General features: G+C 37.4%; 1 protein-coding gene across 2 annotated transcripts in view; it reads right to left on the bottom strand.

Annotated features, from left to right (window-relative positions):
• LOC126272385 (uncharacterized) overlaps window positions 1-12,075 on the bottom strand; it is a 99,119-nt gene that overhangs the window by 30,388 nt on the left and 56,656 nt on the right. For both annotated transcript variants that reach the window (XM_049975203.1, XM_049975204.1), the window contains exon 3: window positions 1,866-1,933. In XM_049975203.1, coding sequence (XP_049831160.1) covers window positions 1,866-1,933 — 68 coding nt within the window. The remainder of the gene's footprint in view (window positions 1-1,865; window positions 1,934-12,075) is intronic.

Here is a 12,075-nt window from a genome sequence, read left to right as displayed (position 1 = left end):
TACCCAAGAAGATACCCTCATCATTTAACCATAAAGTAGAGCTGCATTCCCACGAGGAAAAATTATGGCTTTAGTTTCCTCCCATTTTAAGCTGTTCACAGTAAGGATACTATGTTTTTTCATTCTGTGAAGTGCATAGTTTTATGTTTTTGGACATTTAAAGCATGGAGGCAATCATGCATGACTCTGAATCATGTTAAAGTCTGATGGAATATTTGTACAGCTGTTTTCAGACAGTACTTTATTATAGATACATTTAACATCTGCAAAAAAGCCTGAGGTTACTATTAGTAGTGTGTGTAAGATCACTACTGCACAACATGAACAGCAAGGGTCCCAACACACTTCCCTGGGGCACATCCAAAGTTACTTCGACATCTGTCAATAACTAACCACCCAAAATAACATGCTGCATCCTCTCTTGCAAAAAATCCTCAATACAGTCACAAATTCCACTTCATTTCCCACAAAACAGCACTTTTGATAAGAAGCATAGATGTGGCATTGTCACTAACTGTCTGGATTCATGGCTGCCAGGATGTCATGTGAGAAAAGGACAAGTTGGGTTTCACATGACCAGTGTTTTTTGGAATCCATGCTGGTTGGAATGGAGGCCATTCTGTTCAAGACACCTCATTATGTTTGAGCTCAGAATTTGTTGTAAGAGTTGGAAAAAATGTACATAAATGATTTTGGATGGTAATTCTGTAGACCACTTCCACTACTCGTTTTGTAGAAGGATGTGGCCTGTGCTTTTTTTCCAACTACTAAGCATAATTTTTTGTTCAAGTGATCTATGGTAAACTACAGTTAAAAGAGAAGCTAACTTGGCCAAAAATTTTGTATAATGTCTGATAGAGCTTCGCTGAATTTTAGTGATTTCAGCACATTCTCAACACTCATGACACAAATATTTAAGCCACTCATCTTTGCAGTGGTGTGAGAACTAAACTGGTGTAATACTCCTGGATTTTCATTTTGTAAAGGAAAATTTGGAAGCTGAGTTCAGCATTTCTACTTCTGCTTTGCTACCCTCAGTTTCAATTCCTGCCTCATCCATGAGTGTCTGGACACTAACTTTGGTGTCACTAACAGCTTCTACACTTAACCAAAATTTATTTGGATTTTGAGTAACATCCCTTAATAATATGTTGCTAAGTGGTATTTGAAGGCTTCACACATTACCCTCTTGAAAGTCAACTCCTTAAGCATTTCCTTATCTATAGCCTTTTGCTTTGTTTTGCACAAATTGTGCAGTAGTCTTTGTTTCTAGGCTGTGCCAGCATCATGTCTCCCATGTATTCTTTCTTCCATGAGTGCTAGTTGCAAAATGTATGCAGGAGAACTGTGATGTCTGGAAGGCAGGAAATGTGATAATGTAAAGGCAAGTTGTTTGCCATGCTTGGATAGCTCAGTCAGTAAAGCACTTGCTAGTGAAAAACAAAGGTATCAGGTGGAAGTCCCACTCCAGCACACAGTTTTAAGCTGCCAGGAAATTTCAAATCCATGCACATTCTGCTGCAGAGTAAATAGTCATTCTGAAATAGTCAAATGTTAAAAATTCCACTGTTGATATTTGTATAGGACTTTCTGATGAAATATTATGGAGTGCAGCTGGAGAGTAGTATGAAGGAATAAGTTCACGAAAATTGTTAGAGTGTACACATCTTGTGTTAACTCAGTCAAATGGAAATGTTTAATGGAATAAAAGCTAAAGCAGTTTTATTTTTTTATGCCTTATAATTTTTCACGAAACTTGTTCTCAGTCATCCATTGATATAATAGTTCCATTTTCCCATGTTCCAAATCTTTCCAGTGCACAATTATGTAATGTCAGTAATACAGAAATACTGCACAATACATACCTTGGAACTTCAAGAAATGGTTTCTCTGGATTCTTCCTCTTCTGAAATTCCAGCAGCTTTGCCATAACCTATGTTCAAAATGAAGATCATGGAAAATTAGTAAGATCAGTTACATCATACCAACTCCATTTTCTAACAAAATGAGAGTTTGGTGTTGGCTGAAGAACTGTGGAAAAAATAAGTAGTAAAGTGTGTGGTGTGAAAATACAGCGGAGAGTTATGGGTTCACTTTGAATTACATTGTTTGGCACTGAGAGGTTATAGTTATTCCCAATAAGTATCTGCAGTTGGAAATATCAGCAATTATCTTACCTGTGGGTTAGTCATGGCAATCAGTGTTCAAACAAATGTTTGTCACAAGAATCACAGGACAAAATAGGTACATACCTCAAACTGCTCTTTTTGTTGTTGCTAATAACTTTTGGATACATCTCACACAATAATTTTAAAACAATGGAAAACAATGGATATCTTGTTGCCATTTCTGTGTAGCATTTAGCTTTCAAAATGTATTATTTCTTTATGCTATGGTACAAAATATTAGTTACTATCATTAGTATTGTGTAACAACATTACAGAGGCCGAGTTTACATGTTTTAGATGACTTGCAAGAGTCAGTTTTCATCCAGAGCTCTTTGACTGGACTGCGGAAGTACATTGTTTTGAAAGATTTATGACCTGCAGACATACAATGATCAAAAATAATGCTTAAAAGATCATATTCATGCTGTTTTAATCAGGAGATGACATTGGAAATATGAAGCAGTGGCAGACAGCCAAAAACAGAGAATATTGAGGTATATGGTACCAACATCTGCTACTTGTGAAGTACAGATATGTCTTAAGAGACATTCTGTGAAACCCTCAGTGTCACTAAGAGAAGAGTACAAACCATTCAGCAAAAAATCATGTTGGGAGCATGGATGTGTGTGACAAATGACATGGCAGTCAATCAAAAAGAGCTGCACAATGGAAGGAAACAAATTAAGGAGTATATCTCTTCCAGCCTCTCTTGAGAAAGTCATTATTTGAGACACAACAATCCCAATAAAATTTACCTTTAACTAGTTTTAAACATCACAAAATTGTGTCAGTGATTCAAAGAAAAGACCTGTTTCTCGTCGGTGGTTTCATGAAATATTCAACAGGGAATTCAATCTTTCTTTTGCCTAGCCAAAGTCAGATACATGCTCTCTTTGTAACTCCAAATGCACTAATTTAAGAGTCAGTAAGAACTCTGTGCTTAGAAATGTCATTAAGAAATTGTTAGAACTTCATCAATGCCAGGCAGAAGCTTCTCAAAGCTGCATGTTAAGTGATAGGATAATGCAAAACATCTTAATATAAGCATCAGCATACTCTCATTGATTTACAGCAACTGATGTATATATCTACTCTAACACATTCACAAATGTATTATAGCACACAATTAGCATGTATAAACTTGGGTACTCATTTAGAAGATGATAACAGGGTCTACATAAAACTGTGAAATGAATCTGAAGGAGATCTTGGTTCTAATGAAGTAGTTGACATTGTATTTGACTTTATCATGAAAGGCCTAAATACTAACAAAATAAGCTTGTGTTAGGGTGCAACAACTGCAGTGATCAAAATAAAAACCAATTTCTTTTGGGAATGTTTCTAACTGTAGTTCCAAAAGGAATATTAGATGAAATTGTAATGAAATTTCTTATTTCTGGTCATACCTGCCCATCAAGAGACAGAAATTTTAGTTAGACTAAGAAGGTTGAAAGGTGTTCCAATCCTTTGACAAGAAGACAAATAGTGGAAATTATAGGCAGTGCACAGATCTAAGAAATGAGTTTTTCAATTGGTGAAGTATTTCTAAAGCTTTCAACACCAAAAAATCTATATGTAATGAATTGATGATGATAATGGTATCAGAACGTATGTCTGGTGCAGTAGACATGAAAATAGTGTACTCTGAAGTGAATCCATGCACACTGATCAACATTTTGCAGACAGACAAACCCATGAATGACCAAAAATCTTAGTGTTGAATTTGAGGAAACGCCAATTCCACTGTCACAGGAGAAGAATGACATCAAAGCCATGCTTCCTTACTTAAAATGAGATGCTTTCTTCAAAGAACTACTGACTAACCATTGACCAGTGTGTTAAAAAACTTATTCAGTTTTGAACAAGTACTTTGAATTGGTGCTTTGCTTATATTCAGTGCTTATACCTTTACAGTGTTATTATGAAAAAATCTGTTTAATTGCCTTTTAAGATAGAGTGTTTCCTTTTAACAATCAAGTCTGATTATAGTTTAATGTGTTATATTCTATTCACTAATCGCAGTCTCAAGTGCAACTTCATTTGGACTTATAACATTCCGACTTGCACAATAATAGGTACTTATGACATTTTGGTAAAAATAGAAGTTACTATTGCTTTTATTTTTGGTGTTATATCAGATAAAAATTGTTTCAAGCTATTTATCTCACAATGATGTTCCTTATCTTCCAGTTTTTGGAAAAAAGTTTCTTTCTCCTGTAAATTTTACTTCATGGTAATTTTAATGTTATGGTTCGGCACACTTCAAGCAAACATCAAGAGCTATGGGCTACTTTACATCTGTATTGTACATTTTAAAAAGAAAAAAGTTGTTGCTGCTTTTAGAAGACACCTAAATGGTGTCCCAGAAATGTTGTGACAAACTTTAGGTTATTGTAGAAGGTGTCCTGAGGAACAAATTGAGGATAGGAAATCATGTTTGAAAATGTCATCCAATGACACTGCACAGTACTGACATTATAGATGCTAGAGCCTGTCCTAGATTACCCCTTTGGCAGAAAAGGAGACTTTGTAATCTGACAGATCGTAGATGGGACATCTTGCAATGTCGATTGTTATTCAGTGATTTGTGACTGAGTGCCTCAATTGCAGCGGAGAAGATAGTGCTAGATGCTGTGTAGAAAGGCCTTGTCTCCTATGAATGTGGTGCTCTGTTGTCTTGGTGGATGATGGTTTCGGGCTTTGGTTTCCATCCCCAGTTTATTTTTCCCCTGGAACCCTCTGAAGTCTCCAGTGTTTTTTGGTGCACAGGAAAAAAATAAACTGAAGATGGGAAAGTGTCCTAAACTGCCATCCACCAAGACAACAGAACATTGCATTCATAGGGGTCAAGGCCTGTCTATGCAGGAGCTAGGTTACCTTCTCCACTGGTGATCACGGCAATCAGTTATGATCACCAAGTAGCAAACAGCAACGCGAGATGTTCCGCCTATGGCCAATCAGCATTCAAAATCATATTTACTGTCAAAGGTGTGGGTCAGAGGCCGGAACCAGTGCCTGCAAGTTCAATGCTCTGTAGCACCATTGGGTGAAATTTCTGGACACAGGTTCCTATCCCCAATTTTTTTCACAAGAAACCCTCTCCAACTCCGCAAAGTTGTTGTAATATTTCTGAGACACCTTGCATAAAATATAGAACAATAAAATATTACTAAAAATTTCCAGCCCTACACTGTGAATTGCTACTTGCAAATCATTGAAAGTGTTGTAACTTTTTATGCTCTTTTGTCTCCTCTTTGGCATCATATCATATTTTCTAGTAATTTGACAATTTTTTGTGTAGCTCTGACTAAAGAGACATTGTCACAAAGTATGAACTTGTTGATTATCATTATAATACTCTCATGCCCATAAGTTAAAGGATCTTCAACATTCACAAAACTCTATCATAGCAACACTGTAGTGCCTAATCTTTGATATGACAATACAAAGGCTTATGTCATATAGCGCACCAGAAATAGGGTACTTCATGTGCTTGCAGTTTCCTGTGTGGACAGGCACCTTGGTTATAATAGTTCTGGGTACACAGTATTCAACTTGTAGGGAAGATGGTTCTCACAGTGAACACACCCTAAAAGAGATCTCTCAAGTTTTCTCGGCATGATTGTTAATAGTGTGTTTTCAGGTGTTCAGCTGTGCTGATGATTCCATTCTTCTGCACAATATTTTGACAACTGACCAGGGTACATTTAGACCAGGGTACATTTGCATGCATGGTACCTAAACTGCAGCGCAAGGGTAAACACCACAAAATTTTTAAAGAGTCTTTGTTTCAGTAGGTGTAGTGTGGGCCCTTGCAAAAGACATAGACCTAATTATTTTGTATGGGCTTATTCAGCCGATTTTTTTCAGTGAACAAATGATATGAATTAAATTAGCATTCACTTCTCAAACCCCACACTCCCTCATCTCAGATTACCAGCGCTCAGCAGCCAGGCGCATAATACTTCAATGGGGAAAACTGGCAAGACTTTTAAAAGAAATGTTATACATTTTTGGCAGTGCGAAGTGGGCTTGATTTCTTGGAAAGTTGATTTAATCCATACCTCATTTCATCCACACCAGAATCTGTGAACAGATCTGGATTCTTAAGCTAACTGAAGCTGAGCAATGCAACTTTCATGTAATTTTATTTGTTAACAAGATATTGTGGCAAAGTATTGTATTTTAATTTCATATAAGACAATTTTACCTTGTTGTTACATTTCGTTCAATATCCTGCATTTGTAACAAACATGTTTACTTCTAGTTCTAATATATCACACAGGCTGATAAAGAGTGAAGCACCCACAAGTCAATGTTGGATGTAAATGTAACATTGTGCATGTACAGACCACCAATGGGTATATAGATGATTAGAGTTGCAATTCTCTGCAACAGGAAGAATGGTTACCAAATGGCATTTGTGTTGTTCATGTTTAGCGATGTTACCAGCCTGGTCGTGTATGTAAGGTACATGAGCAGTGTCAGATGTTGAGCGACCACTGTGAAGGACACATTAGAGACAGTGTTATCAGCTTGTGACAGAGTTGGAAATAGGCATCATACTAATTCTGGCAGCAGTTGGCCAGCTGATCAGATTGTACAATATCCAGATCTGTTGACCTTTGGATGTGACAGCATACTGATGTTGGACTGCATAGGAATGTGAAAGCAAGGATACTTGTCAAGTTTCCGGTTGACCAAATCTGACCACCACAAAGGAGGACTGTCCTATCGTGCATGGAGCACATTGCAATCCCTTCACAGCTGTGTCTGGTATCCGAGAACAAGTAATTGACTCCCTGCAGCATTCTGTGTCATCCTGCACCATTGGTCAGAGACTAGCAGCAGATGGACAAGAAATGCATAGGCATTAACACCACAAGACAAATGTCTGCATTGTTGCTGTGGCTGGAATGGGAGATGGTGCATGGCCTGTTGATAAATGGAATCAAATTGTGTTCAGCAGCGATGAATTGTAGTTCTTCACTACCCTGGACTACCATCGTCAGTGAGTATAGCAGTGACCTGTGGAGAGCTCTAATTCTTCCATTGTTTGGGGAGGCACAACAGTATTACTTGTTGTGTTGTGGTATGGAAAGCCATAGAGTATGACTTCAGGTCATGGCTGGTCATGATGAAGAGAACTATGAGGGTTCAATAGTAAGTCATGGACACCCTGTGCCTGCATGTGTTACCTCTCATGTGCATGTATTATGTTACCATTTTTCAACAGCACAATGCTCGTTCACACAACACATGGTTATATGAACTGCCTAAGTGTTGTTGAGATGCTCCCGTGACCAGCAAGATATCGAGATCTGTCCCCAATAGAACATGTGTGGTAACAGCTCGGATGTCAATTCTGACTCAGTGTCAATTTCAAGGACCACATCAACCGCTATGGCCTGGCATCAGGAGAGGATACAATGGCTTCATGTCATCCTTCCCAACCAAATCAGTGCATCCACCAGGCCAAATGGGGTGCAATGTCATACTGATAAGTGAACTTAAATTGCCACGTTCTCTGTAAATGTGACTCAATTTCATAGTCACTGAAATAATATCACATAACCTCTCAGCCCATGGAGTTTCATTTCATTTCCTCCTCACCTTGTGGGTGCCTCACTTTTTTCATCAGGCAGTGTACCAGATTTTCAAAACTGAAATACTGACTTTTGCATTCTCATAAATCTTAACTTATTGCACTTTAAAAATATATATGGCTATTCATAGCAATGTCAATAAATTTTGAAGAATACCTTAAAAAGTTCCATTCTTTTAATATCATAAATTCATTAAATCATAAAGTCTATAAATAAGTTTGATAAAAGTAAATAATAACTCTTAAATACTGTATAATATGCTTTCAATCTGAAAATGCTTTAAAATTCAGCTTTTCCAATTTAGTTGTCACAAAATTTCTCCTGGTAGGACCAGTCTCTCAGGTTCAGTCTTATGATCCACAAATCCTAAATATGGCCCTATGACTGACCCAGTTGTCCTCTTCATGTGCTTTGAGCTGTGTTGTTGCACATACTCACTACCTGGACTACAACCACAATATGAAATAGTGTTGATGTTGTATCACTATTTACAGCTGAATTCGACTCCTGGTCCTTGCTAGAGCTTTTGCTGCTCATTCATTTTTTGAGGACCACGTTGTTATTCTGTCAAATGCACATTCACCTAGCATCTTACAGCTCTTGTTGATGAGGTGACCAATGTGATCTTAATAAATTGAGTGCTGGATCCCATGTCTTCTTAAAATGAAACCTCTGCTCCAGCTTATTAGATTTTCTGACTTCTCTATTCTGTTACACTCCTTACTTGTACTGCACATTCGCCCCACAAAACTGATTTTTTCATGTTTTGTTTAATTACAACACTCAAGGCAGTGCTTGGTGACAGTTTATTTGCTTGGTTGTTTTAGTTTTGTGTGATGTTTATGTTTCTTGCACCTATCCTTGACTGTCCTAAAAGTCCGTCACAAGTAAGGCATGCCACATTCACAAGGCTTTTAGAGAATTAGACCATCATAAACATTAAAAATGAGAATTTTTATCTTTGTTAGTGAAAGTGAAATACAATTAATTCCATGTTTCTGTAGGAGTCTACCTATCTTTCTGGAGTTTTATCCAGTATACAGTAGATAAGCAATTATTGGCTTTTCTTATATCCAATGTATTTTGCTCATATCAAGAATGATTAAGAGCCTTTTTGTCATGTTAAAGACTGTGTAGGTCTCTGAAACGTGGGGATTACCACATTCCACGAGAATGAGGCATGTCTTATGGGGGGAGGGGGGAGAGCAAGCTATTAGACTAATCGAAGAGAGGTGCAGGAACATTGTGACATACCCATCTAGCACAATAAATCAAGCCAGCTAACATCAAGAGTTGCCTTGTGTACCATCATGAAATTATATACAATGAGACTAGTGACAGATGTGCTGCAAATACCATGCTTCTGGGAGAGCATGACTAAGGAATCCAACAACATAAAAAAAGTAAGAAAACCTAATAAGCTTGGACAGAGATTTGAATTTAAATTAGACTTTAGATCCAGCACTCAGTTTATTAAGATCTCACTGGCCATCTTATCTGTCAAAGCTGGAAAATGCCAAGAGAATGTGCATTTTACAGAATAACTGTGGGCTCCAAAAAAACATATGAGCAACAAATGAGCATTAAAAAACATGGCAGCAGCTGGAGTTGAACTTGGCGATCAACAGCAGTGTAACAAAAACAATACTCCACAATCTTGTTGGAGTTGAGGCAAAGTACTTATAACCCCAAAGGTAACAGTACCTAACAAAGAAAACTCTCCCAATTGTCACAATTACCTGTGACTGTATCTGAAACCATCCTATAAATACATCTTGATTATTTTGTGCACAGATGGACTGACAGCAATTGGAGTCCAAGCAGTCATTGCCATCTGAGTCATGAATGTCACTTGTAACACCATTTCACAGCTATGGAGTGGAATCTTAAAATGAAGAAACATTCAACAGCAAAACATTCAACAACTCAGCATGAGAATAATTATCTCACTTTTATTATCCAAAGTCATTTGAGCAGTGTAAGGCCTGCTGTAGCTAGGGACCTCATTAAAGCCTTTTGATGACTCATCCCATCCAACTAAGCTTTATTGGTTTTTAGTGGTTTCCCGGAATGTTCAACGATCAGCGTGCTTTGTTACCCAAACACAAAGGTAGAATCTAGTAGCTTCCCCACTGACTGTATCCAGAAACAGTGAGGCAGTATCCTGTTTATACACAAGTCACAGTTCAGCAATGAGAGTGATTTTCACTATCTGTTAGTTTGGCATGATGCAGGGGCACATTACCAACTCGTAAATATTGTGGGAAATGGTCTAGCTGGTGGCACTAGCGCATTAGAGTGGATGAGTATGCACATCACTGGCTATATTCCTTAAAATCACAGTGGTAATTGTCATCTACAAGGATGACAGACTTCAACATCTTTCAGGCTTTTGCATGTACCATGTAGAACTGTGTTTCATCTGAAGAAATATAACGCATGACTAGCTAGCACTGGTGGAAGGGTATCTACAACATTATGAGTATCACATTCCACAGAGGATAAAGAGACTGAATGAGCACGAGATAAAATAAATGATTTGGTTAATTATGGGAGACAAACTTTAATTGTGATGAAGAACTGGGATTCAGTAGTAGGAAGAGGAAGACACAGGAGGATAACATGGACTGGGGAAAAGGTTTGAAATGGAATGCTGCCTGGTAGAATTTTGCAAGGATCTTAATTTAATCATTGCTAATCACTTGACTCAACATTCATGAAAGAAAGCTGTATACACGGAAGAGACCTGGAGACACTAGAAAGTTTCGGATAGATTACATAGCGGTATGAGAGAGATTCCAGAACATGGTTTTGGACTGACAACTATTACAAGGGCAGATGTGGACTCTGGAGATAATTTATTTGTTACAAACTGCAGATTAAAACTGAAGAAATTGAAGAAAGGTAGCAAATTAAAGAGTAAGCTGAAAGAACCAAAGGTTTTGGGATTTTCAAAGGGAACATTAGGCAATGACTGACTGAACAGGAAAGAGAATACAGTAGAAAATGAAAGGGTAGCTTTGACAGATTAAATAATAAAGCTAGCAGAGTATCAAATAGGCAAAAAGATAGGCCCAGTAGGAATTCAGTTTATGATGATTACCTGACATTTTCAGCTGTGTTGGGGGCAGTCTCAGAGTCAAAACACAGTTGTTCTTCTTCTTACAGAAGTCTATTTGCACAAATCACATAAAAATACACAGTGATTACTAGTTTTTAGCTAAATTAAATCACCACTTTCAGATCATTTGTACAGGGAGAAAAATTCTATACAAATGCTCTAAACATGGCAATTTAATTTTTCTGAAACCAATAATAATTTGTATTTTTACATGATCTGGGTGAATAAACTTCTGTAACAAGAAAAAAACCATGTTTAGAACTCAATTTAACTGAAGAAAAGAGGAAAATATAAAATGCAGCAACTGAATTACTCAAAAGAAAAGATGCACATCTAAAGTGACAGAAAGTGCAACATGGGAAAACAGAAATGGCTAGAGAAGAAATTTAACGCCAAAATGAACCTCTACAGAAAAGAGGAGGAGTCCTGTGAACATTAAAAACTCAGACAGAAAGCTAGTACTAAGCAAAGAAAGGAAGGTTGACAAGTGGATGGAATATATAGAGGGGCTTTACAAAGGAAATTACCTTCAAGACAATACTGTGGAACAGGAAGCAGATGAAGATCAGATGGAAGATATGAAACTGTGAGAATAATTTGACAAGGCATTGAAAGAGGTAAGTTGAAAGAAGGCATCTGGAGTAGAGGCCATTCCCTCAGAACATATTGCCACAGAACCATTCCACCCGGTACGTGCAAGATAACCAAGCTAGACAAAATACTCTCTGACATCAAGAATTTAATAATTTCAAGTCCAAAGAAAGCTGGTGCTGACAGCTGTGAGTACTACAAAATCATCAGCTTAAGAAGTCATGGTTTGCAATATACTAACACAAATTCTTTACAGAATAATGCAAACATTAGAGTATCTGTAGAAGCTGACCTCGGGGAAGATGAGTATGGATTCTGAGGAAATGCAAGATATGTGAGGCAGTAGTTCACTTGTGACTTATCGAACAAGCAAGACTGAAGAAAGGCAAACCTACATTTGTAGCATCTGTAGATTTAGAGATAGCAGTGACAGTGTTGACTTGAATATGTTATATGAAGTTCTCAAGGTAACATTGATAAAATACAGGAAGTAAAAGTTCATTTAAAATTGTTACATAACCCAGACTGCAGTTATAAAGAGTCAAAGTACATGAAAGGAAGGCAGGGGTCGAGAACAGAATGAGATAAG

The sequence above is a fragment of the Schistocerca gregaria genome, chromosome 5, assembly GCF_023897955.1.
Source record: "Schistocerca gregaria isolate iqSchGreg1 chromosome 5, iqSchGreg1.2, whole genome shotgun sequence".
NCBI lineage: Eukaryota > Metazoa > Arthropoda > Insecta > Orthoptera > Acrididae > Schistocerca > Schistocerca gregaria.
The sequence above is the reverse complement of the archived record's forward strand: the minus strand, read 5'-3'. Positions and strand labels throughout refer to the sequence as shown.